This window comes from Eubalaena glacialis, chromosome 4 (assembly GCF_028564815.1).
Source record: "Eubalaena glacialis isolate mEubGla1 chromosome 4, mEubGla1.1.hap2.+ XY, whole genome shotgun sequence".
NCBI lineage: Eukaryota > Metazoa > Chordata > Mammalia > Artiodactyla > Balaenidae > Eubalaena > Eubalaena glacialis.
Genome location: NC_083719.1, coordinates 7,542,636 through 7,570,632, shown reverse-complemented (window position 1 = coordinate 7,570,632; position 27,997 = coordinate 7,542,636). Strand labels below are relative to the sequence as shown.

The 27,997-nt window shown below is 41.3% G+C and overlaps 1 protein-coding gene across 5 annotated transcripts in view; it reads left to right on the top strand.

Annotated features, from left to right (window-relative positions):
• The window catches only part of SEMA5A (semaphorin 5A), a 492,520-nt gene that overhangs the window by 449,198 nt on the left and 15,325 nt on the right, over nt 1–27,997 (top strand). For all 5 annotated transcript variants that reach the window (XM_061189118.1, XM_061189117.1, XM_061189119.1 and 2 more), the window contains 5 exons: nt 15,744–15,969; nt 17,212–17,430; nt 20,914–21,084; nt 22,617–22,772; nt 24,180–24,227. In XM_061189118.1, coding sequence (XP_061045101.1) covers nt 15,744–15,969; nt 17,212–17,430; nt 20,914–21,084; nt 22,617–22,772; nt 24,180–24,227 — 820 coding nt within the window. The remainder of the gene's footprint in view (nt 1–15,743; nt 15,970–17,211; nt 17,431–20,913; nt 21,085–22,616; nt 22,773–24,179; nt 24,228–27,997) is intronic.

Sequence of the window (27,997 nt, the reverse complement as noted above, 5' to 3'; positions counted from 1 at the left end):
ACTTATATTTGTAGGAAAATTAAGCAATTTAGAGATACTTCAGTCATATTTTGGAAGGACAGGCATTTTTATTCAGCCACCTTATGGTTTTTTCTTTGCCTAAATGAATATAAATTGAAGCAGAAAGCAGTCAGTAGTCTTGCTTAAATTTTACAACATTTCCTAGAAGAGAAAAATGAATTTTAAAGTCATTCACAGTACAGAATCCTAAATATTTTAACTGGGACATTTTCTATAGTCCTGAAAGATAACTTTAAATTAGAAACATCCCTGCTTTATTAAAGAAGTAACATTCTAGAACAAGAGACTTGTAGCCACATTTATTGGTTTAGATAATCTTCATATAGGAACTTCCACATAAGTGACCTCCATTATAAGTTTTTCTATTTTCATATATATATATATACACGCACACACACACATACAAGTGTGTTTATATAGTGACAATTGGGGGAAAGTTTTGTATGGCTAAAATCTAAGGAATGTACAACTTACATCAGGATAAATAAGTATCTTTGACTAATATATGGATTTGATGGAATTTTACCCACTTAATAATTTAATCACCATATTGTATATTAGGAATTTATAGATGTTCAAATTATATTTAAGTAGATGAAAATCCATAATGTAGATCAGTCTTTAAAAGTTGATTTGGACAATTATTTTTTATAGCAAACTTCTAGGTAAACTGTTTTGCATCATAGCCACATGTTAAGTATATTAAAGGCCAGAATTGTTTAACTTATAAGTTTGAACTTAACATCCTGAATGTCCTAATTCTACCGCAGCCCTCATCGACGGGAAAGCAGCCACAGCAATGCCGGCAGCCAGGGTCCGGCCAGGTTTAGGAAGCAGGTGTGTACAAAGGTTTTGCTGTCCAGCCTTGTGGCACAGACTCCCAAGTCCTCACAAGTGCTGGCTGTTCTCTTTGCGATGTGCTCCAATCAGCTTAATGATCCATTGTCCAGAATATCACATAAATGGAGGGAGAAAGAAGAGCACGAGAAGCAGGGGCATAAGACAGCAGAGCTGTGACTGAAAACTCAGGTTACAGAAAAAAAAAAATTCAAGCAAATGTGAGAAATGTGTTTAGGCTCTGGAAAACAGCAACAGCAACAAACCGAATGCATTAATAGTATTGTCAGTAATAAATAAATTTAATTATAACCCCAAGACATCAATAAACCGTTAAATTAAGTTCTGGGAGAGAAGTTTATAAATCTGAGAAATAAATCCATCCAGAGCGGTCTTAGACAACTGATTGTGTTACGATGTTGTTACTTCATTTAGACAGAATATTCATTCTTGTGCTAGTTTATTTGAGAAACATCATTCACTTTTGTGATAGGCTATTTGGAAACGATATTAGGAAAGTCGTTATATATTTATATTACCGCATGGAGATTGTGACTCTACCAAGAAAGAGCAGCGCCTTTATCCTCAGGTTGAAACGAGACTCCTTTGCTGGGAGATTGGTGGTGTCTTGTGAATGTAGCTCCCAGCTTTGAGAGGAAGGCCAGTAGAGTAATGATGATCTGGAGACACCACCCAGGCCTTGGAATGACCCTTGGCCATCAGTTGTGACCACAGTCGTGAGCAGATTACTGTCGCACTTTCCTCTTTTCATCAGGCCTGCTGCTGGGACCCTGTGCATACATTCTGAACATTTATAAAATTGGGGCATAATGAATTTTAACTTTATTAAGAAAAAATACGGACACATACCCAGCTCTTTTGACAACTTATATTTTAACCTGTCGGTTTTTTATTTTCTGTAGTCAAAACTTGAAACTTTTCTTAAAGTGGATAAGATTGCACTGGATAAGATTGTTTTGTATTAGCAGTGACATTGTACGATGAAGGCATGGATAATTTAGCCAGAATTGGTTGCTCAAGGCAGCTAAGCTGTTGGGTGGAGTAATACACCCCTCGGTATAAAACTGGTCGGTCTGTCAGACACAGAACCCCAGGCCGAGTGGCCCATGGCATTGGCCACAGTGTCAATTACTGTGTCCTCATGTGATTTAAGATCAAGTCCCCCCTGCATCTTAATTCTCATAACACATAGTTGGTGTGGGACTTAATGGCACTTTCACGTGTCTACCTTGAACTTCCCCTGTTCATTTTCACCACTAACATCTAAGATCCCCTGAGGATGTAGCTTAGCATCTTGCACGAGTATAGATGCTCCAACAGTGATTACTGGAATAAGGATTAATGGATGAGCGGATGGATGGATGGATGGATAACATGATACTTCTATTTTCATGACTGTGTTGTTCATTGAAAACGTCATTTGTACAATATTACTTTGACTTTTAATTTCAAAAGTATAATTGTTTAAATTTAGGTACTTAGGACATTACCCATAATTTCTGGCAGGAAAGATTCATGAGGTAATAGAAACCTAGTTAATCTGAATTATAAGAAGAAAGTCATTTAAACAACTTTATTTGAGGAACATAATTTCCCAAGGTAAATTGGCCAAAAGAAGACCAAAAAAAGGGTTCCTTGTGCTTTAAATTCTAAGCAAAGCTGTTGATAAAACATACGTGTTTTTCATTTCCCAGATCCATTAAATGATGGGATCCCAGCTTAGGGAGCCAAAAGAATACCCAAGAGTTCTGAACATTTCCATACTGGTGAAAGGAAATGACAGAAGAACTTTGACCTTAGCAGTGAATGTTCCAAATGCGTCATTCATGGTGTAGGAATTTTAGATTAAATAAATGCTCCTACTACTATCTTTTAGGACATGAAATCTTAACTAATTGTTTAAGGAATGTGAACTGATAAAAAGTCAGCTTCATGTAAACTCAGTTAAGAACAAATTTCGAAGATAATTTTCTACTGGATGATCACATTACCAAGGGAGTGAAATGATGTACATGGAAACTTGGATGCAAGTTAAGTTTAAACTTTTTTTGCCAGTTAGGTAAATCCATTCCCTTGTGTGTAACCTTGCTGGGATCATTAGGGGTTTTTGTGACCATCCGCATTTTCTCGGACAGAGGATGCTTTCTCAAGATTGCTAGTGACCAACTTTGCAGAACCCTTAATATTTTCACGTTCTGCATCCCATCTTCATTTCCAGGCTTCTGTGCAGACCAAAGATGCCCCATATGCCAGGATCCCTGCTAATCACTGTGAACACCTTATCTTGTTAACACTCCCCGATAATTATGATGTGTTTCTTTTTATTTTATTTATTTATTTATTTTTATTTATTTTTGGCTGTGTTGGATCTTCATTGCTGCACGTGGGCTTTCTCTAGTTGCAGCGAGCAGGGGTTACTCTTTGTTGCGGTGCACGGGCTTCTCATTGCAGTGGCTTCTTTTGTTGTGGAGCACGGGCTCTAGGCGCATGGGCTTCAGTAGTTGTGGTACATGGGCTCAGTAGTTGTGGCTCATGGGCTCTAGAGCACAGGCTCAGTAGATGTGGCGCACGGGCTTAGTTGCTCCGCGGCATGTGGGATCTTCTCGTACCAGGGCTCGAGCCCATGTCCCCTGCATTGGCAGGCGGATTCCTAACCACCGAGCCACCAGGGAAGTCCCAATGATGTTTCTTTATGTGCCCATTTTTCAGATGAGAAAGCTGAGGCCCTAGGTTAAGGTTAAGACCTGGTGGCCTCTCCTGGTTATCACATAAGGCAATGAACTTGGAAATGAGCAAAGAGTTTCACAATGAGAACTGATTAGCCCACTTATAAATAAACTCAGACTGGAAGTCATTGGAGGAGGAAGACAAATGAAGTGCCAGCTCCCTATACATCATACACTTTCTGGAAAGCCGCCCACCAACAGACTTGAAGGAGAGGGATACACACACACACACACACGATCATTTTCTAGATGGCTTTCCTGATTAGAACATGGAGTCAAGTGGGCTAAGGATTTTATGAACGTAGGACTGCATCCTCAATCTTTTAAATCCTGGTTAGGTTTGGCAGAAGAGGGATGACTTCCATACAACTTCAGAACTCTGGGGATACACCCCTATTTTCAGTTTTGAATCAATGAAGTTGATTGTAGAATCAGTCCTCCGATGAGAAAACTGCTCTCACCTTTTGAGAACTCGTTTGATTCCAGGTAGCATCCTCTCTGACAGCATTTGCTAAGGTGCCCTCTATTCCACTCTGGTTCCCTGAGAAGCTCTAAAAAGAGGGCTCCAAGGTCAGCTCTGAGCACTCCTGGTTTGATGAAACCCGTTTAACTCTGTTGAACCCAGGGCTTCTCAGTCCCTCCTGACAACAGATGCTTTTGTCTCTGTAGCGCCATGAGCACCCCATGAAGATACACTTTAGGAAAAGCTCTTCCATGGAAGGAGCAGAACACCATCTTAAATTCTGTTCGTGCCCTTAAACAAAAGACATTTACCCAACATTATTTCACTCAAACACAGTGACCTAAAGTTCGGGGACTGAGGTCCTCGTTTTCTTCTGGCTGTGGGTAGGAGGATGTCGTCAGTTCCTATTGGCTGCCCTCAGGTCCTAGCCACGTGGTCCCCTCACAATGTGGCAGCCAACATTTTCAAAGCCAGCAGGAGAATCTGTCTTTTGTCCACTACAAGGAGGTCTTAGATTAGAAGGAACCTCACTATGCCATCATTTTCACAGAACCCACCCACACTCACAGGAAAGGGATTACATAAGATGTGATACCCAGGTCTTGGGGCTCTTGGGGGCGTGTGAGAATTCTGCCTACCAGAGTCTGCGAGTGGGTGCTTACTGTCAGAGCACCCTTAAGGTCATAGCTGTGCCATAATCAAGGAATCAGGGTGGAGGTGACTAATGACAAATAGACCAGCTGCTCCCAAGGCTCCAAGTAGGACGACTACTCAACCCTCCATGCCTGACGAAAGGCAGAAGAAAACTGATATCTTTAGGAATTTCGCCAATTGAGTAAGCAAATAGAAAAAGACATTACAATTCTGTTTTGGCCTGCGTTCCTTTAGCTACACAAGCAGAATAAAGAAAAAGTAAAAGCATCCAAATTATCTAAAAGAGGAAAATGGTATTTAATTATTTTGCAGTCAATGGTCAGGTAAAAACAAGTTGTATATATTTATCAACACCATCTGACTCACATTTATTTTTAATACATTTCTCAAAAGCTCAAAACAAATTATTTTAGAAATTAATTTATATATAAAATAAATGTTTATTTATCAAACCACAGACTAATAACCAGGTGTTGGTAAAATACCAACGGTTGCCTAGGCTGCTAAGTAACAGCTTTTAATACATTTAATTTTTTTAATTAGGGTTTGCCCAAACCATGAGTATGGTTTTAGCCTGTGTCTTCATGACTGAATTTTCCATAACCACTCCATTATTCTAATTTGATTTTGCATCTTCTTGCCAAGAAATTAAGCCACTTTAGCCCACACAAATGTGACTATATGACTATAACCATAACATCCAAATCCTGTGATTATAGGGAGTATTCTCTTTCTTTTCTTAAGCCATGTTTTTCTACAGTTGTATATGTGCAGTGAGGTGGTGAGACACACACACACACACACACACACACGATCATTTTCTAGTAAGAAAGCAAGTGACTATTGTTTTTTTGTACTTAAAAGAATCCAGGGCAACTGCCCCCATGTATGTGTAAAAGCAATGCCCCATGAGTTGTCCTTTCAAAGCCTCAATCTTAAATAACACAACGTCAGTTTGGTTTGTGTTATTTACTCTTGTTCTTCCGAAATTCCTCATAAGAACCCTTAAAATATGTCCAAATATTCTGAAGCAAGTATGTTACAGTTAAGCATTTTTTTTTCTTTAAAAATGGAGGAATGGAAATAAAGGGTGGACTTTTTTGCTCAAGGTCACCCATTTCAATGGTCAGTTTGAGAAGGAAACGTTTTTCCCAATGGTAGGCTTTCACTCCTAACTAAAAGTAGTTTCTCCTCTTGTTGCAAGGTATTTGCCAGAAAAAAAGATATCTGAATTCTTGATGTTCGCTCTCAGGGACTAAGAATTTAAGGGCATGATAGTGAGAGAATAAACTAAATAAATGGATCTTCTCATTTGAGATGTAAGTTTATAGAGTGCCCACAAATCACAGCCTCTATAATAAAAAAGATTTCCCGCGACAGCACTGATTTTCTTATTCTCTTGGGATTTCTACAGTGTTATAAAAAGGAATGCCTAAAAGTATGTGTAAGGAGGAAAGCCAGCTCCATTTTTATAGATATACACACGCATATAATCTAACACACACAGGCACACACATCTTTTTCTAATATGAAAGCAGAGGAATATTTTGCTGCTTTTTCTGCACTTAGAAGAGTGCAGGTTGACTGCTTGTTGAAAGTATTGATAAATGCACCCATTTGAAAGCCCTTGAGATGTTCATCTCAATCCTCTCCCCCTTTGGAGCCAGAAGTGCTGCCAGTCACCCAAATGAGGAAGGAAGTTGCATCAGCCCCAGGCTTTACCCTCAAAAAGCTTGCAGGCTTTGGAGACCCTTAGGCAAACAAGTGATACGGTGAAGATTTATGAACGTGGCCAAAGAGAGGACTGTGGCTACCCAGAGAAGGTCTGCTGAAATGCAAGCAGTTACTGCAATAGAACAGTGGGATTTTCTACTTAAAAATATTCACTCTTTTTGTTCCAATATTGCTTTCACATTTTAAAGAGTATTTCTATTTTATTTCATTGGGCCTTTAATGACTAAGAATAGTAATGGAAATAAAACAAGAATATTCTTTAAAATCTCTAAATCAGCATCCCCTCTTCAAAGTAGCTAGCGTAGACTGTCATGTAGCCTTTGGATATCAAATCGTTTTACCTTCTATGAACCAGATTCAAGTGCGTGCACTGAGAATTTATTTTGGGTTGGCCGACTAAATTAAAAGCAAGATTGTCGATTCCAACATGTGTCTGTTAAGTCCTTTGAGATCATCTTGTGTAACCCTTCATTTGGCGTTTGTTGCAATGTGTTCTGCTATAGGCTGAATGCTTGTGTCCCCCCAAAATCCATGTGTTGAAAACCTAATGCCTAAGGTGATGGTATTAGGAGGTGGAGCCTGTGGGAGGTGATTAGATCATGAGAGTGGAGCCCCCATGAGTGGGATTCGTGTCCTTATAAAAGAGGCCCCAGAGAGTTAGCTAGCCCCTTTCATCATGTGAGGATACAAAGAGACATCTGTGACCCGGAAGAGGACCCTCACCCAACCATGCTGACACCCTGATCTTGGACTTCTAGCCTCCAGAATGGTGGGAAATAAATTCCTGTTGTTTATAAACCACCCAATCTGTGGTATTTTGTTACAGCAGCCTGAACGGATTAAGACATGTTCAAAAGATTGCCAAGGATTATACAGTAAGTTAGAAGGTGGCCTTGGGGCTGAGTGCTCCTTCCACCAAGGCATCCTGTGACTCACAAACATCTCCAAACCCCATGGAAGATCATTTTAACTCCTTCGTGTTCAAAGACCTGTATCAGCGTGAAAATGCACTGAAGCTAAGGAAACTGATTGTAAGACGAATAAGATTATGAAAGAATGCAGTTGATGCACATGTATATGTAGGCTAAACAGGCAGTTGCTACACTGGCTGATTGCATGATAGAAAATAACATTTTCTATCATACAATGTGGGATGTGGGATGACAGGTAAAATTGGCTTGATCACGCACATTTTGTATTTATGAAACATTTATCTACAAATACTTAGTAGTTACATTCGGTCTCAAATATTCCAACATGAATGCCATAAAATAACTGTAATCTTAGTTTGTGTGCAGGTACGTGCAAACACAACGGTTTTGAATATCACTTCTAAATTAGCAAAATAACCACCATTTTTTAGAAAGAGAATTGTTTTTCAGTGACCACATAGTTTTTAATATTTTATTGGGTATGATTGGTATACCATATACTGCACGTTTAACATTTGATAAATTTTAACAAATATGTACATCCATGCAACCATCAACACAAGAGAATGAATGTGTTCATCAACTCAAAAGTTTCCTTGTTCCCTTTCGTAACCCCTCCCTCATATACCTCCCTGCCCTCCCTAGTCTCAGGTAACCACTCATCTTTTTAATTCTACATAGTTTTCACTTTTCATGATTTTATGTGACTGGAATTATACATTGTCGTTCCTTTTTTGGGAGCTTCTTTCACGCAGCACAATTCCTTACAGATTCTTCTATGTTGAATATAACAACAGTTCATTTCTTTTTATTATTGAGTAGTCTCTTATTTGGATATGATTTGCTTAGATATTTACCTGCTGATGGATATATGCATTGTTTCCAGTTTTTGGCTATTGCAAATAAAGCTGTTGTGAACATTCATGTACAAGTATTTGTATGGACATATCCTTTCATTGCTCTTGGGTAAATATCTAGCAGGGAAATGTCTAGGTCATATGGTAAGTGTATGTTTAAGCTTTTAGCAAAGTGTCAAATAGTTCTCAAAGCAATTGTGTCATTTTACATTCCTACTAGCAGGATGTGAGAGTTCCTGTTGCTCTGCAAGCTCACCAGCATTTGATATTGTCAGGTTCGAGGTTTCTTTTGTTCTGTTTCATGTTAGCCATTCTAATAAGTGTGTGGTGGTTTCTTGTGGTTTTAATTTACTTTCATTCTTTTTTTTTTGAATTTTATTTTATTTTTTATACAGCAGGTTCTTTTTAGTTATCCATTTTATACATATTAGTGTATATATGTCAATCCCAATCTCCCAGTTCATCACAGCACCACCACCCCACCCCACTTTCCCCCCTTGGTGTCCATACATTTGTTCCCTACATCTGTGTTAATTTACTTTTATTCTTAAAAAAAAAAAAAAAAAAAAAAAAAACAACGATGTTGAGTACCTTTACATATGCTTTTTTGCCATCTGTATATCTTCTTTGGTGAAATGTCTCTCCACAACACTTGACAATGCTTATACTTTTTTTTTCTTTTATTGTTGAGTTTTAAGTTTTTAAATGTATAATGGGTATGAGCCTTTTATCAGATAACTGATTTGCAAATATTCTCTCCCATGTGTGACTAGTCTTTCATTCTCTTAACAGTGAGTGTCTCTCAAAAGTAGAGGTTTCTGATTTTGATTAACACAACTTATTTTTACCTCTCTTATGACTGATGCTTTTGGCATTGTATCTAGGAAATCTTTGCTTAACCTAAGGTCACAGAAATATTCTCCTAGGTTTTATTCTATACGTTTTATGCTTTTAGATATTGGTCTATGATCCATTTGAGTTTATTATCATGGGTAGAGCAAGTTATTGATCAAAGTTCAGGTTTTCACATATGGATATCAAATTGTTCCAGCACCATTTGATGAAAAGAGTGCTTTTACCACTAAATTGCCTTTGTACCTTTTTTGAAAAATCAATAAGCCATATGCATGTGGGTCTATTTCCGGGCTTTTCATTCCACTCCTTTGCTCGATCTTTCAATCTTAATGCCACAGCATTTTGATTATTGTACCTTTATAATGAATCTTGAAGTCAGGTTGTGTAAGTCCTCCAACAATGTCCTTTCTTTGCAAAATGCTTTTGCTATTCTATTGATAGATACTTTGTATTTCTATGTGAATTTTAGAATTAGCTTGTCAAATTTTATTTTTTTAAGAGGCCTTCTGGAATTGTGACTAAGATTGCATTGATTCTATAGATCATTTAGAAGATTAAGTTTGCTTTAAGTGTACAAGTCATGCACATATTTTATGAGACTTATTCCTAAGTATTTCATATTTTTGATAGCATTGTAAATGGCATTCTTTTAATTTATGATTCCTCATTGCTAGTACATAGAAACAGACTTAATATTTTATATTGATCTTATATTCTTCAGCTTTAAAAAAAGCATGCAGGCTTTAACCTTTAAGATGTTGCTTGTATGTTTTTAATAAATGTCCTTTGTCAGATTTAGGAAATTTATTTCTATCCTCGTTGATTGAGAGTTTCTATAAGGAGTGGGTTTGGGCATCTTATCAAATGACGTTTCTGTATCTATTGAGATGTCCATATGGGTTTACTTTTTAGACTGTTAATAAGGTGAATTACCTTGATCCAATTTTAAATGTTAATGAACCTTGCACCCTTGATATACTCCCTACATAATTATGAGCTATTGACCTTTTTAAATAGTTCGGAGTTTTGCTTATTAAAATCCTGTTAAGCACTCCTGTGTCTAAGTTAATGGGGAATATTCACATGTAGTTTTCTTTCCTTCTTATGTCTGTGTCTGGTTTTTTATATCAGATTAAAGTTGACCTCATAGAATGTTGTGTATAGTTGATTTTATTTCTTCCTTATATCTTCCATGTTTCTACTTAACAGGTTGTCTTTCTTCTAGCTCCTTGGACATATGTAATACAGTTACAATAACAGTTTTAAATATTCTTAACTACAAATTCTGTCATCTGTGGCTTTTCTGTGCCAATTTCAATTGACTGATTTTTCTCCTCATTGTAAGTTGTGTTTTTTTAGCAGCTTCTTTGCATACCTGGTAATTTTACATTAGATGTAAGACACTGTGACCTTTTCCTTGTTGTACATTGGACACTTTTGTATTCCCCAAATTATGCAAGAGCTCTCCTTTGGGACAAGATCAAGTTATGTGGAACTAGTTTGATCTTTTTGGTTTTTGCTTGTACGCTTTGTTAGTTGAGATCAAAGCAGAGTTTAGTCTGGGGTGATTTTTCCCCACGGTGGAGACAAGACCCTTCCTGGTACCCTAACTGATGCGAGGAGAATTATGAAGCTTTTCAGTCTGGCTCTTCGGAGCAAGCAGTATTCCCAGCCCTATGTGAGTGATGTGCACTGTTCCCTCTGATCTATTCAGGTGGGTCTCTCCCCACCCATGTGTCATCTCTTCATACACATACGTTCACGGGTTTCTACTCAGCTGAATACCTAACGGGGGAGCTGTGCATACCTGGAGTTTCTTCTTTGTGCAGCCCTCTCCTGCTGAGAACCCCGGGCCCTTTGGCTTCCTTTACCTCCCAGTTCTGTCTCCCCAGTCACTAGTCTGTGCCTGGGTCTCTTCTTCCTCCACCATCACCTGGAAGCCTTCTCAAGTTTGTAGGCTGGGTCAGTTGCGGAGCTCACCTCATGGTTCCGAAACTTGGTGGTCTCTGTCCTTCGTTGCCTAATGTCCGATGTCTTACAAACTGTTGCTTTATGTATTTTAAAGTTATTCTTGGTGAAAGAGTTCATCCCATTTCTGTTACCCCATCTTGGTTGGAAGCAGAAGTCATTCCGTGGCATTATAATTTTGAATGCGCTGTCTCCCTTTTCTTTCTCTTCCTCGCTGGGACCACTAAACTAATTTCCAGGATTTCCTGTCAATCTGGGCTCTGCTTCCGCAAGCTCCTGGGATCACAGATCTACCTCTGTACATATGCTTCAGTACCTTGGCCCTTCGCGAGCACAGCTGCATTACTCTCTTGTTCCTCGGGTGCAGAATGGCTTTCTGTTTCAGAGTGTAACAACTTAGTTACTGAAAGAGAATTTGATAACTACATATGGAAACCATACGTAGTCCATACGAGAATATATTTAGTTCATATATTCAGCTATTGAGGCAAACACTTTAAGGGTAATTTTCTTATTTTGTGCTAAACACATGGTATCAAAATTTTTCTTGGATTGTTACCATCTATTTTACTTTCAACCTATGGAATATAAGATATTTTCGTTTTCTCAAAGGAAAACTAAACAGCAAAACGGGGCCCTGCTTAACCATCTAATTTTTCCCCAGATTTATGCAGATTCCACCAGAATGGGCTTATTTGTGAATTGATTTATCCATTCACCAAAAAATTATAGTATTGTACTTAGGACTGGTAATATAAAATAAATATGGCAAAGTTCTTCCTCTTCACAAATTTACAGTCTGTTTGTGGAGGCAGACTTATAAATACACAATTAAATGTCAGTGAAATACACGCTTTGATTCTGTGAAACAGGACTGAGATGACGGTGGCCGGAATTAGAAAAGAGACAGTTAAGATGGGGAGGAGGGAAGGAGCCTAAGAGGCCGTATCTATAGGACTTGGCCTAGAGGTGAGGGAGAACAGGCAGGTGCCTCCCAGGTTTCCAGATTAAACTTTCAAATGGATGGTTGTATCACTGTTGACTGGGACAGACAAAACATAGGCAACATGTTAGGAGAACTGTTTAAAATCGATGTAGTAACCATGTTTATTTTTTCCTTTGTTGTTCTTGACCTTTTTCTTTTCTTTTTTGTCCTTGCATCAGCTGCTGTCTTTATTTTTATTTTTTTCCAGCTTTATTGAGATATAATTGACACATAACAATGTGTAAGTTTAAGGTGCACAATGTGTTGATTTGATACATTTATAAATTGCAAAATGATTACCACCATAGCATTAGCTACCACCTCCATCCTGTCACAACGTTATCATTTCTTTACTGTGGTGAGAACATTTAAGATCTACTTTCTTAGAAATTTTCAAGTATATGATACAGTATTAATAGCTATAATCACCATGCTGTCAATTAGATCCCCAAACTTGATAATCTTATAACTGAAAGTTTGTACCCTTTGACCCACATTTCCCCGTTTTCTCCAACCCCTGGTAACTTCCACTCTACTCTGTGTTTCTCTGAGTTTGGCATTTTTAAATTCCACATATAAGTTGGAGCATACAGAATTTGTCTTTCTCTGTCTGACTTATTTCACTTAGCATAATGCCCTCAAGGTCCAACCAAGTTGTTGTAAATGGCAGGATTTCCTTCTTTCTCGTGACTGAATAACATTCCACTGTGTGTGTGGTGTGTCTGTCTGTCTGTCTGTCTCACATGCTCTTTATCCATTAATTTGTCACTAGACACTTACATTGTTTCCATATCTTCGTTATTGTGAGTAATGCTGTAATGAACATGGAAGTGTAGATATCTCTTTGAGATCCTGATTTTAATTCCTTTGGATATATAGCAGCAGTGGGATTGATTTATTAACCATTCTTATCTAATATTTTCCACCAGAAGATTAAGAATCCTATGTGACAGGTATAATAATTAGCTCCCTGAAATCCCTTTTAAAATAATTTCTCTTTTTAGCATCAAATATAATGCTGTTCAAGTTCCATTCAAATTTGGGTTTGCTTGGATTGTCACCATCTCTCTATTTTACTTATAGCAGCAGTTGGCTGAGCAGTATGGCTCAGTTAAGCCATACAACTACTCACCACTGAACTGAACCACTTTATAATTTTGGTCATTAATATAAAACAGATCAGTCATACCGTTTCTCAGTATTTCATAATTTGATATTTTAAATGAATGCATCATAATCAAATCTTAAAAGGCAGATGAAAGGAGAGGTCCTGAGACTCCTGTTGGATTTTGTACGGTGAGGAGCTAATGGAACATAAGAACAGACTTTGTTATCAGAGGTTTAGGTCTAATGGGCCTGAATTGATCTTCTTCACCCTTGAGGTGTACCCACCTCTGGGACATGTGACAGCTGCCGCCATCCCCCCACCCTTCTGAGCATTTTACCAGTACACAGAGGCCAACCCAGGCTTTAAAATATATTTTCTATTCATCTGTTTCAAAAAAAAAACTTCATCTCCATAGAAGAGGTGAAATTTCTAGTGCAAGGGAACTCAGAATTATTGGGAGGACCCTCTGTGTTTGTTTATTGAGACATGGGATCTTACTATTTTGTAGGTGATGTCAAACTTGTTAATGCTAAAAGCAGGGGTCCATAAACAGCATATGTTTTAAGTCCATTTAGGCAAGGAGCCAGCCGCCCCTGGACACTTGCCCAGCCAGGCTGACGCAGAGTGATGAAGGGAATGCATATGGCATTTTCAATCTGGGGCTGGCAGTGTTGCCACACAGTGGGCCTGGAAGGTCCCAGACAAGGCCGATTGCATTCCTATTACGTGGTCTCCTTTCCAGTGAAAAAGAGCACACACATGTTCTGTCTAGTATTTCACATGATTGAGTTTATGGCATCCGTTGGGGTTATTTTTTCACTTGAAAGGCAGCATCCAAAAGATGCCATAATAAAACGTGCTGTAAACAAAGGAAAATGAAATCATCTGTCTTCCAGTGTGTGTTGGTGTGGGGATGGAGAGCATCAGTGTGGGCCAGGGAAGGGAAGCAAGAGGTGTTAAATGAGGAACGTGGTGATGATTACTCTACATGTTTTCTGTTAGAAGCGTATGAAGTCACAAACATGAAGAACCCTCGAGTATTGTCCCTTGTAAAAAATTTTAAAAGATAGACCCTGCGTAAAGAAAACTAGTTAGACTAATTAGAATCATGACAAAATAAATATTTTAACAGGCTTCCAGTTAAAGCTTCTGGTGTGGATACACATGGCTACTTTCTCTCCTACCAGAATTCATTTATACAATATTACCGAGACTTTTTTACTTTCAAAGCATAAACCAGCCGTCACGGTTCTTACTGTGTCCAAATACCTGATGGGGGGTGAATTCATGACAAGTTCATAGAAACTAGACAACTACTCCGACAAACCAGGCGAGTCCTTGAGTCGGACTGGGAGGGAACTGGACATGAAACAGAAACCAATCAGCTCTCTGCACCAGTCATCTGTAGATAGTGTTCGTCTAGCGATAAGTGCAAACACTGGATTTGGATCTAACCAAAAGTGCAGCATAACTACATTAAGATGATGGGAGATGGGAAGGCTGCATCAGGGTTGGAGACATAGGGAGAGGGGTAAAGGGGTAAAGAATAAAGAGCTAAATCTTTTCCCATAGTGCACAGTTAGTGGACAATGCCTGATACTGGACAATTCTTGTTGTTAGCTCTAAGGGATAAGTATCTAGATATTCAACTGAAAGAGATGGGGGAAAGATAAAACAATTCTCTTTTTCATAATCTTAGAAAGCTATTTAACTCTTCCTTTCTATGTATGTTTAACATTAATAAAATGATTTTAAAAGTATGGCCATAATTGAATGTATTATATGTTGTGGGTTTTCCCTCTAATGAAACATCTAGTGCCATGTTCAAGGTCAAACCCTGTGCCCCTTAGATTTGGTCGTGTTTCTGGAGACATAATGTTTAAAATTCTTGCCAGATTAAGAGACCTAAATTTACAGTCCTAAATTCCACCACCCAAAAATGGCATGTCCCACTTGCCAGGGTCCTCACCACTGTGCTTACAATGGAGGTATCTGGTACTGGGGAAGGGAGGTGAGACTGAAAAATGCCAACAACGTATTAACTAGGGAAATCTTGTGAAAATTTCTTATAGACCAAAAGTTATCATGTATTGTGTTATCAACTGGAAAGCTACCATTCTAACACTTTGAATCTGTGATCCAGAGCTTAAAATATGAATCTCAGAGTGAACATAATGAGGTCCAAAAATCAAATTCTGGTTCCCTCATTTTAACTATAATCTTAAAAAAAGATAAATAAAAGCTAAAGTTAACGTCAAAATATTCAGGATTTTGGGTCACTTATCAAGTGAAAGGAAGATGATTTGGGGGGAATCACCATTTTTATTCACATACAATTACATTTATTATCTCATTCTCATTGTTGATGCAGAAACTGTGCAGATTCCTTTGCAGTTAACTTGAACACCGAACATTCTCTTAAATGCCTAATTTGACCAAACAATGTGCTTTTAACTTTGCAGAGTAGCTGGTGGGTGTCAGGACCTAAAGTTTTAGAGAGCCCTCTCCTTCACTTAAGGAAGGATGCCCCTGCCTCTATTTCTGCAGTATGATAAGCATACTTCATGTGTTTTCTCCTCCAGGAGTACCAGCCTTGTAATACCAACCCATGCCCTGAGCTGAAGAAGACCACACCCTGGACACCCTGGACGCCTGTCAACATCTCTGACAATGGGGGCCACTACGAGCAGCGATTTCGGTACACGTGCAAGGCCCGCCTGCCTGATCCAAACTTGCTGGAAGTGGGAAGGCAGAGAATTGAGATGCGGTACTGTTCTAGTGATGGAACCAGCAGCTGCTCCACCGACGGTGAGTAAGCGACTCTGTAGGGACTGACTCGCTTCCAGGGACAGGTGTTCTGTCTTATCTCTATGCTCATAGAAGAGCCCAGTTAAACTAAAATTTAACTGGGCTTCCTGTATTTTATTTGCTAAATCTGGCAACCCTGTCTCCAATTCAATCACTTATTCCCTTATTTCAGAGCAGGCTGTGAACTTACTTCTTATGACATCAAAGTAAAAAAAGAGAAAATGAATGACATTGTTTCTTTAACTTTATTCTCTTATCTGAACATATATTTTTTAATCCTTCCATTCTCAGATACATATAAAACCACCACTAGTATTCATTTTAAATGATATAAACTAAGGAAAAATTTTGATACACATTTATAAAAGACTTCTTATATTTCCTCCAAAAGTGTATTGTGGGCATGGCTTAAAAAATACTTCATCCTTCTTGTGTCTTAATGGCTTCAAGTTCTAATGACTAGCCATACGTTTTGGTATTGATATCTTGAGATTACAAATTGGACTTGTTTGCCTCTGACCACATGAAATGAGGCTAAATTGTGTGTTCTTTATTGATTAACCACAAACTACTCTCTCATCAGAGAAAAAGGTTTCTAATCTATTTTCTCTGAATCTATTTTCTCTCTGCCTAGGTTTCTGAGCCAGAATTTTTAAGTAGACAACCAAGAAACTTAACAATGGATAGAACTCTTCACACATCTGCCTTCTCACATTTCCCCAGAACTTCATGGCATACTTTGAGAGTTTTTTGTTAAAACTTGTGTCACACTGCCTACCTTTGAAAAAAATGACTGAATATTTTTTCATATTTTAAGTCAGTAGGCATTTCCATCAAAATGAACATGAATTGCACAAGGACAATTTGTTGTAGAATTCCCAATGGAAGTGAGAAAGGTGTATTTTCTTTGTAAGAAATTTCTCAGAACAATAAGTGACCTATTACCCAAAAAACCCTATTCCTTGTATAAGGACTTTGCTACATTGACAAATTGAGTTCTTAGTTGCACCCCTGTTAATAGCAACTGCAGAGAAAGAAGCTTGAGTTATAGATTATCACGCAAACTGCAATTTTATTTTTATTTAGTTTTGTGCGTCTGAGGTGTGTAAAAAGTGTTCCACTGATATTTGAGAGTATAGCTGCAGAAGCAAAGCAGACAGTGCTACAGAATGAAAGTTAGTTTGGACTCTGGTTACTCTAAGAGTTCCTAACAGAATCGTGCTTTGGCCATTTCCCTTGCAGGCCTTTCTGGTGATTTCCTGCGTGCTGGGAGATACTCTGCCCACACCGTCAACGGGGCCTGGTCAGCCTGGACCTCATGGTCACAGTGCAGCCGAGACTGCAGCAGGGGCATTCGCAACCGGAAGCGTGTTTGCAACAACCCAGAGCCCAAGTTTGGGGGCATGCCTTGCCTGGGCCCCTCCCTGGAATACCAGGAATGCAACATCTTGCCCTGCCCAGGTGAGTCGATCGAGTAATCTGGAAAAGACCGAAACATCAAGGGCCTTGGAAGACTTTCTCACTCAGCTTCCCTGGCTTTATGTTTGAGACATAATTTGTGGTAGATAAATAGATAGATATAAATATAGATGTAGATGTAGATATAAGTGTAGACATAGATATCGATGTAGATATAGATGTAGATATATAACAGTTGTAAATATAGATACGGATACAGATGTAGATTAAGGTATAAATATAGATAGATATAGATATAATCTTCCAACTGCATTGGTATAAAGACAGATATCTCCTAGGCTGGATTATGTTCATCTATTTCTTCTGCTTTAAAAGAAACTGAAGCATTCTCAGGAGCCCCTCTAAGGGATCGTGGCCCCAAGCACTGCACCTCTTGAGAAGTGGGCTGGGCTGCCATGGTCCAGAGAGAGGTGTCCTGTCTTTAAACTGGAGGTTGGTCCCTTCCAGACTCTGATGCGCCCAGCGCCCCCCGGAACTGACCTCCCTCCATACCACAGAGTCCTCACCAGAGTGACAGTTATCAGGGGTGGCCCAGCAGGACCCTGCCAAGCCTGTCCCTGGTGCCCTCAGCCGACAGGGGTCTACATCCTCCTGAGGTCAGTCCTCTGAACACGCAGCATCCTCTCCTGGAGACCCACAGGAGCTGTGTTGTCTGGGTCTTCCTCCTGACCCCTGGCTTTTCATTCCGCGAGATTCCCACACAAGCGCAGGTTAATCAAATGACCTTAAGGAGCTCCCTCGCCTCCGCTCAGGGCGTTGTGTGCTAATACAGCCCCGAAGGCTCCTCTGTCGCCTTTAATGCTCTAATCATCTGTGCCTTCCTCTTGCCCCGGCTCTGAGTGCAGCTCTGTCACCTTGATCGCTTCCCCCTGACCTTCCCACAGTCAGAGGATCTCTAATTAAACCCGATGCCTCACGGCCATCCTGAGTGCTGGTCTCTGGCTGTGCATCCTGCCTTTTGACTTTGTCAGAGTGACCACCCAAGGAGGGCAGGACCATCTCACTCACAGCAGTGCCCTCAGCTCCCAGCGTGGGCCTGGCACACACTTGAAATAGCTCTCAGTGATGGTTGTTGAATGATGAGAAAATAAGCAGTTGGTTACTTGATCTTCCTTTCTTTATTCATGCAGTTTTTCAGCAGACATTTTTGGATCACCCGCTGTGTGCTATTCACTGAATGAAGAAAGACACAGTGACCTGGTCCAGGTCAGAAAGGAACTTAAGAGTTTAGTGAGGAAGCATCCTGTGAATACTGTCAACCCAGTTTGGTTGGGTTGATGACAAGATGCAGTGGCTACATCATCTGGGGACCCATGGAGCTGGAATCATGGCAGCTATACCGAGCAAGCTGCCCCTGAACTGGGTCTTGAGGGACAGATGGGAGTTGGCCATATAGACAAGCAGGGGTGGGGCATGAGGGGTCATTCCAAATACTGAGTACATTGGTTTTAAAGGCACAGACTGCTGCAAATATAGCATCTTTTTCAGTCAGTACAAACAACTTTCTGAGTTCCTTAAGCAAGGAACTGGCTTGTAGCAGTACTTAGTGAGCATCCATTAGATGGATGGATAGATGGATGGATAGATGGATGGATGGATGGATGGATGGATGAATCAACATGTACATTGAACTGAAAATACAGTTCCCAGCTTTGTAGCTGGGTCACTCAGTAATGTCCCTGCTCCTCCAGCTGCCCCACTCCTCCTCGGCTGTCTCTGTCTGTTTCTCCAGCCTCAGGAGATGCTTCCCTCCGAACTACCCAGCTTTCCTGGCCAAGCGATGCCGAGGGGCTGGGAAAGGTCACAGAGACATGTCTTTCCCACAGCCCCAGCCTCGAGAGTGTAAGGGCTCCTCCCCGGGGGCTGAGAGGGGACCCCTGGGGCAACATGATTAGATGAGGATCCATCCTGTAAAGTGGGGGAGGGAAAGCCACATGGGAAAGTCAAGATCCCTCCATCCACTCTGCCTCCCCAGGCTCCAGACACAGGTCCATGCTGCCGTCGGCTGAATGTACAGACTCTCCAGATGCTCGGATGCTGCCCTGGCCTTGGAGTGCAAGGCTCAGGCCCATGTCCGAGACATCCCATTAACATGATCTAGTGGCTGTTTTTATTTTCGTTGATTTGATGGTCAAGGCAGTATCATGTACGCATAACCTTAATGTCTTGAAATAACTCTGTCCTCATCTTCTTTTTGAAAGCCAAGATTCCATAGAGGGTTGTGAAAATATTCAAAGTGGCCCTCCTCACTTTCCACTTGGGAATGCATGAGTTCAGGGGGTTGAGTGGGGCAAATATCAATTCTCTCTCCCACCTCCTAGAAAATTCCTAACACAGGCCAGGATGCAGCTCAACACGGAGGGGTTGGAAGAGCTCAGATCTTTGGATGCTGAACAGCCCGGCCAGTTATAGGCTATTTTTACTTCATTTAGGACTCTTTCCTCCCTATGCATTTACTCCTCCTTTGTCCTCTTGGGTCCACAAGAAACAGTTACAAAGGGGTGGTATATTTTCTTTAAAAACAAGTTTTCTCATTATGATTAAGTTTGAAAATAAATCGAAGACCTGAGAAATATAAAAATACCTCTTAAATTAATCAATGAAAAATTTGATCTCCAATTCTAATGTGGATCAAAACTTGCAGTAAGCTTTGAAAGTTGAGCCCATGTTGAAATGATCCTTTTTCTTCTGTGGTTTGGTCTAACTAGTACTTTCACCGACATAATTTATTCCCAACATTGCGCAATAGCTTGGTCTTTCTCCATCACTCCTTTTTCTCAATTTGTGTTTGATTCAGAACTGATTCCAGACCTTGGCCGACAAAGGACAGCAGATGGTTCTTTGTTCCTAAGTCATATTCCAATTCAATAAGATAATTTATTTCTTCTTTCTTATGAAAACAGTAAGTGCAAGGAAGAAGGAACAGTGAGTGAGAATCTCATGGAGGGGAGACCTTTTGAATCAAAGTGAATTTGGACAGGTGTGTGTTCTGTGGATGACATCAGTTAAGCACCTGCTAAGAACACTCCTTGTCTCTCTGTCCATGAAATCTTTGAGTCCACAGTTTGTTCTGTAAACTGCAAGTGACACAAAAGGAGGATAAGACACTGGTTCTGTCCTGGGCGGCTGGCAGAGGTCGCGCTAGCTGGGGCTTCACCTGCACAACTACAGAACCGGGTTCATGGTCTTTCCCAGGGACTGGGTTTTGTACTACAGATGCACGTGCACTCCTTCGTCATCCTCGTGCTTGCATTTTACATGCTTAGAACCATTTCCTGAAAGAATAGGAGGAACTGAAAAAACGTAGGGAGGAATGTGAAAAGCCAGGTGGAAGATCCTGAATCCCCTCCTGTGATGGTCAGTGGCGCGCACAGCGCGTTCGCACAGCGCAGACTCTCTCTGTAGCCACATCACGTGGGTCAGATGTGGACTTCAGAAGCGGTGTGACTTTGTGTCCCTTCCCAGTGGATGGCGTGTGGTCTTGCTGGTCCTCCTGGTCAAAGTGCTCAGCGACATGTGGAGGTGGACATTACATGAGGACCCGCTCGTGCACAAACCCAGCCCCCGCCTATGGAGGCGACATCTGCCTGGGCCTGCACACGGAAGAGGCTCTCTGCAACACGCAGCCCTGCCCCGGTAAGCACCCAGGCCAGGCCCGTGCAGACAGCAGGGCAGACTCACCCTTTTCCTGATATACAAATGGTGAAATGATGAAACCACATCACGATAAGACCAAAAGAGGGGAACACATCAATGCCGCACTATTGCCGGTGAAGTGACCTCGTAATACATTGTTCTGCAATGGAATCATTCTCACCACGCTGTAGTTGCAGAACTAGTTACAGAAACCGGTGATAACCAAGCATTCTTAAAATATTTAAGCTGGTAATGGGAGCTGACATTTTGTTGCTGAGAATCAAGGTGGGGAAGCAGGAGAGCCCTTGTGAAGTGGCTTCACAGGAACCCCCCCAGGACCGTGGGCATTGGGGTTCCGGGCTCCGAGGCCAGCTGGCCCGTGTGCCCAGTGGATGCCCTGCAGCAGCCCTCCCCATCCAAGAATTAGCTTCGTTTTCTGCCATGTAGGGACCACTTCGAATGAAAATGAGACAATCTCTTCTGAGTCTAACTTCGACTTTGAAACACACACACACACACACACACACACACACACGTTTTTAACTAGCTCCTGCAGACTTTCCTTGAAGGTTCCATGTACATTGACAAGTGCCTAGAAACCAGATTCTCAGTCATCCCCAAAACTGGCACTTTGCACATTTCTAAGGAAAAATTATACCCTTTACAATGGATCAAAACACAAGTTTGGTTGCCAAATTTAATTTAAAAAGAGGAAAAAACCAAGCTGCATAGAAAAACATTATTTTACATTATTAATATTTCATAAATAATATTGAGAGTTCATTTTTTTTAACCTCCTTACATAAAATGAGTATTAATTCTCTCTTTTCATACATCTGTAGGTCCGGGTGAATTTAACACATCTTAGCGAATCTTCCTTTTTGGGGTAAAGTGACTTTAGCTAGTTCATCTTTTGGCCTTGACGACGTGTGTGTGGATCCTATGTGCTTCAGTGACAGTAAACAAGGGATAGAGTGAATTCTACCACGAGTACAGCCTGCCTTTGGTGTGCTGACCCTGCAAAGTTGTTTTCACAACTGGAAAGAAAGTATTTGTAGTAGCTTGAACCCCTTTCACAACCAGGACTTTCTCATTAACACACTGTCATTTCTCTTGCTTGAGCACTGAGGCCTGTAGAAATTTTCTGGAGAAGGATTTGAGCATGACCCCGTAGGAATGGGGTCTGCATTGATGATCTCTTCCCCACCAAGGAAGGGTCACGCACAGCCAGGCTTCATGCATTAGCTTATGGAGTGTCTAATACAGTTAATTTAGAGCATTAAAATAATGTGAGTTTTAGAAAATGTATTTTAAGCACATTATTTCTAATCAAAGGTATATGAGTTCTTTTATTCTTGCTCCTTTGTATTTTATTTACTGGACTGGTCATAAGATACGAGCCCATCGTATTTATACACAGACCCACTATAAACATCATATGAAACCTTAATGTACATAAGCTGACCCAACTTCCAGGTTGATGGATCTTAGTGGGTCTTGTTGCCGCATCTCCTGTCTTCTGGCCGCTGCAGAGAGCTGGTCGGAGTGGTCAGACTGGTCCGAGTGTGATGTGTCTGGAGTCCAGGTCCGCATCCGCCAATGCATTCTTCTGTTCCCTGTGGGCAGCCAGTGTTCCGGAAACACCACGGAGAGCCGGCCCTGTGTTTTTGATTCCAATTTCCTCCCAGGTAAGAGAGGAGATGCTTATTAGTGCGAACAAAATCATTTCCAATACTTTGAGAGGCAATGATTCGTAGGTGGGAGTTTTATCTGTTCTATGAGGTCCTGTTTGCTAAAACAGAAATGATTCAATCAACTCTTTCAAGGTGATTATAGATTTGTAGATAACTGCGTCTGTAGACTTGACTTTAGGCCATGAGTTTTAAGGTTTTTTTAAGCACAATGTCTTCTTCTACAATTTATTGCCTATAACACAGTCAGAATAGTTTGTTCAAAAAATGAAAATAGGTTATTTGGTTACTTTAATATTAAGTTAAATGCTTTGGCAAGGTTGTGCATATGTGTTTGCACAGAGAAAAGAGGGCCATTCTCTTCATACAACCTTAGTTTATTTGGGAAAATGGAAGGCTGTCCTTGCTCTCGTCTTGGAGAAGAGGTTGGCTTGGCCCTTTGGCTACAGCCTTTTCCATGTGAAATCGATGTTTAGTTATTAGTGATAGCTAGTCACCCATCACAGGCTCACTGAAGGCACAGGCTAGATACTTACAAATCATTTCATATATGCCCACCGTGTGCCTTAGCAATCTGATGTGGACCAAAAACAGAGACTAACCTCTTACAAGGTAGTAACAGGGAATGCCTTGTTTTCCTTTGCTAAAGGAAAGATATTATTTTAGAAAAAACTATCAGCTTCAGCCTCAAAAGGCACCTCAATCTTCTGTGGTCTAGAACTGCAAGAGTGTTTATTGTTGTTTCCTTTTCAACCATAGACATATTTTTAATTCTTGTTATCGAATGAGAAATCAATACAGGAGAGAATAGTGTTTCTGGACTCTTGAAATGGTGTTTATCCTTGGGGTTAAACATTTAGGTGGATCTCTCCTTTTATTGGCATCCTACTTGTCAGTTTCACATGGGGCATGGCAAAGATCATGAACGGGCTCCGAGTAGGAAGATTATTTTGGCAATTTCCTCTGAGCTCTGGTGGAGTGGTCCCCCTCCCCAGGGAACGTGACAACACTGACTTTGATGAGACAAAAAATCTGAGGCAGGAATACTACAGACAAACACTGTGGGGTTCCACAGCTGGCAGAATACATTGTAACAGAAAATCAGCACATATGCCAGCCTTATTTTGAAACTAGTGCCCTGGTTTCAACCCAAGGGACCATAGCATTTTCTTTTTGTAATAATGAATCTCACCCCTTTCCAATCAAGGTGACCTTGACCAAATACATCTCCGGTTGGTTAAAAAAAAAAAAAGAAAGAAATATGTTTTTAAAAACAATTAATCAGGCTTTTGGGAACTGACTCACATAAAACTCAAAATCATTAGACATTTCATAAATGAATCATTAATGTGATCTTCCTTCCCTACACCCTTTATACATTGTGATTAAACTTTGTTTCTCCAGAAGTATCTGTGGCAAGATCCAGCAGTGTAGAAGAGAAAAGGTGTGGAGGTAAGTTCTTTTTTTTAATTAATTTCAGGTATTTTCCAGTCATTTCTCTTCCCATATGTTTCATATGATGTTTCTGCTGCTGGCCAAGAAAAAAATAAAATAAAACTGGAGAAACTCCTGAATCCAAACACGTTATATATTTTGGCAGTAGAAATGCTAAGGAGTTCATATTTGACATCTGGATCAGTGGGTCTCAGGGGGTCCTTAGACCAGCATCATCAGTATCACCTGGGAACTTGATGGAAATGCAGATTCTCAGGCTGCACCACCATCTACAGATGAGAGGGGCCCAGCACTCTGTGGCTTAATAAGCCCTTCAGGTGAGTCTAGTGGACATAAGCTTTATGGCCCAGTGATCTCGGTATTAGCTACAGTTAGATTTCCTATGAGTAAAACAGAATTCAACCATTTTCTTTATATTTAGAGTGCAAATCCATGGAAGCCAGCCTCAAATCTCCAAACTGCTGAAATGATAAAATGTCAGAATTTTATTATGGGCAAAAGGCTATACCTATATCTCCAGAGATATTTTTCTAACTTCCTGCAACCCTGAATGACGGAAATCACATTCTCTGGGTCAAATCCATAATGCTTGTGGACTTTCCCATCTAGTTCTAGCCTGTTTGGATGGGAGGGGCCGGCTGTCCATTGATCAGAGCCCAGCCCTGGTCCACCTTTGGTGTCAGAGCCAATAACCACACACAAGTCCAGCATCTTCATGTGTGTAGCTGATGACTCTTCCTAACCATTTCTAACATAATCCATGCCAGCGGGAAGCCCCAGGCAGCTCAACCCAACGGGCTTTGGTCTGTCACACTCAGAAGGAATCTGGATTTCCATCGGTGTGTTTTAGGAATGTACTTGGTTATTGACTACACTGGTTAAGAATCTGCTATCTGGTACGCTCTATCTGTCAGCCATCTGTTAATCCATTTGTTCAATCATCTTTCCCGAGCACCCACTCTGTGTCAGTTTTGTGAGGGGTGTTGAGCTTATAGTGGGGACTCAAACAGCCCCAGCCCCTCTGGAACCAAAAGTCATATCCCAAGAGAGCCCTGTGCCTGAGAAGGGCAGTGTCTGGTGTCTGACTGGGTCAGTTCAGTGAGCCACTACTTGGGGATCCGGCTGCAAGATGAATGTTGGCTGGTTCACATAAAAAGAATTATAGCTGTAGTATTTTTAGGTCAGCAGTCACTGTGTGCCAGACACCGTAGAGGTATCCTGTTTCATCCTCACAAAGAGCGTTCGCGTGGGTGCCGCAGCCCACTGTTCTTTACGTAAAACCCTTGGAGGTAGAGCAGGGTTTGGAAGTCAGCATTCTTCAGATTATAGATGGGTAATACGGGTCATATAAGGTATGACACCCCGAGGTCTGGGGGTTGCACTCCGTAACCAACCTCTTTAATGACGTTGCCGTGAAATGTGGGTGAAGTGAAGCTGCTAATCAGTGCTTCTCCTGGCTCTGCAGCAAACGATCAGGTCAGGTCAGGCTTCGCTGCCAGGTGAGTGATAAAAAATCAGTTTTTAGAGAAATTTTCATTTGGGGAATTGTAGAAAAGGAATAGCAGTCACGTCTTTTTATCTGTATTTTATAAATAGGGATCATGAGGGTCAGAGAGATGCGGTCCACACAAACAGTCGAAGTGAAGCCAGCTTTGGATCCAGGCAATGGGATCCCAGCGTGAGCTTTAAGCCCGGAGCACCACGGGAAAAGGGTCCTGGTGCTGAGGGTCCCAGAGGAGGGTATCTGGGGTATGCAGCTACAGCAGCCCTGGCCAGGCGACACTCTTGGACAACACCCGGGGTCGCCACTGGAGCAGAGCTTGTAGAGAGTGTTCCTGCCCTGAGGGAGGTCAAGGCAGAACCTGGGGGCAGCCAGCATGACTGGCCCGCCAGGCCTAACACAAGTTCAAAAACCGCTTTCCTCGGCCAGCCTTCTCAGGGTTAAGATACGGGAGTCCTGCCAAGGCCTTGAGCACCCAGGAGGACATGATGCCGAAGGCTCATTGCATCCTAAAATGCAGCTTCTGCGTGTTTGAACCAGCTGTACCAAAGGCTGCACCAAATCAAGCCTTGAAGTGCTATTGATTCAATCATAGAAACTTTAATTACTCTATAATATTCAGAACCAATCGTATAGATCTTAGGCTGCTGACATTGACACAGCAGCGTAGGTGGGTAAGAGGTCAGATGGGGCTAATTGGGGGGGGCTGAGAGGTAAAAACATCACCTAGCAAGGATGTTTGGGGGTGCTTTTTTCAGTTTGTTGAAAAGAATCAAACTTTGCACAGAAAATCAGCCAGTTGAATCGACTGGGTAGTTGGTCTCTATTCTAGCTTTACTGACCAAAATCAACAGCAAAAAGCGTTGTATTCAAAGCAAAGAGCCACGCTAAGCAGATTCAAGAGATTTAATAGGCTCGATGTTTTGCTTATGCAGAAAGAATGTAGGCCTATTGACATGTTCCAACTTAGCTATTTTTAGTTGCATGAGACACAAAGACTCATCATAAAGATGTCAGCTGGCCCCAGCCTTCCCCAGGCACCTGCAGGAATGATTCATTTGACTAATAACAAAGTACCTGCATAGGGAGAGAGTCATACATCTTCTATATATTATTTTATCAGTGCAGCAGAAGTACTTTTATCCATATGCTGCATTGACCCTGGGGGGTCCAAATGGCTAAAGTATCGAGAGATGACAACAGGTATGAAGTCACTCTTGCTTATCTTGAGGGCAGCTTCAGGGTTAGAGTAGAAGCTTCTAGCAGTTGCTGGTAGAATGGCCCCTGGATGCTTTATCCAGCTGTCCCAGGTTCAGCCCTAGAGTCTTCAGACAAAATCAGGAACAGCCAAAGATTTAGCGATTCCTTTCACTTGGTTAAACCAGTGACAGGATACTCAAGAAGTGAAAAACTGAGGTGGATGTCAGGGAGTGGGTGATATCTGTGGAATGTTCTAGTAACGTGCTCCTGGATTATCCAGCTCCAGGTGCGGAAGACACCTGAGGCGCGTGTCAGGAGTCACCTGTTCGGAGTCTCAGCGTGGGTGGAGTACGTTGGTGACGGTTCACAGAGAACAGAGGACAAGGCTGCCTCTCCACGCGGTGTTCATCCACCTCCTGGAGCGAATCTATCTCCCAGCGCCCAGGGCCCCGAAACACAGTGTCCAGGAACAGCAAAGGGGCACAGCTTAAAGGGAGAAGCTTAGAGGGTTTAGGGACGGATGGAGGATGCTCCACCTGTGCTGTGGATCCCAGGTGAGGCGAGGACAGCTCAGAGAGTCCTCGGGAAGAGCCCAGGTGTTTAAGGAGAAAACATCCCAGAACCTGGGTGTGGTAGACAAGCTCACGGGTCTTCGCTCCCCGAGAGCCCCGGGGACCTCCCCACGTGGCCCAGTGGTCTCACCCGGCATCCACAGGGGTGCCCAGCAGGCATCTTCAGTGGTCCCATTTGGGTGCAGGGAGAGCAAGGGTGTCGCTCAGCCCTCTGGTGGTGCATGGAGGGGACACCTGGGGAGAAAAGCCAGATCCCCAGGATGTGCAGTGGAGACATAGGGCCAAGAACCCTTAGGCAACTGGTTAGCTATACGGTGCCAACACAGCATAGAAAAATTGAGGTCCTGTTTTGCTTTACCTGATTTTCAATAATCTCAGCTTCATGGTCATGGCTCAGATGTTGTCTTTATTCCCTGAAAGGCTTAAAATTTTGATTGTAAGGTGTTTTACCAACACACAATGAACATCTTTTTTTCTTTTGTTGCTCTTTGTCA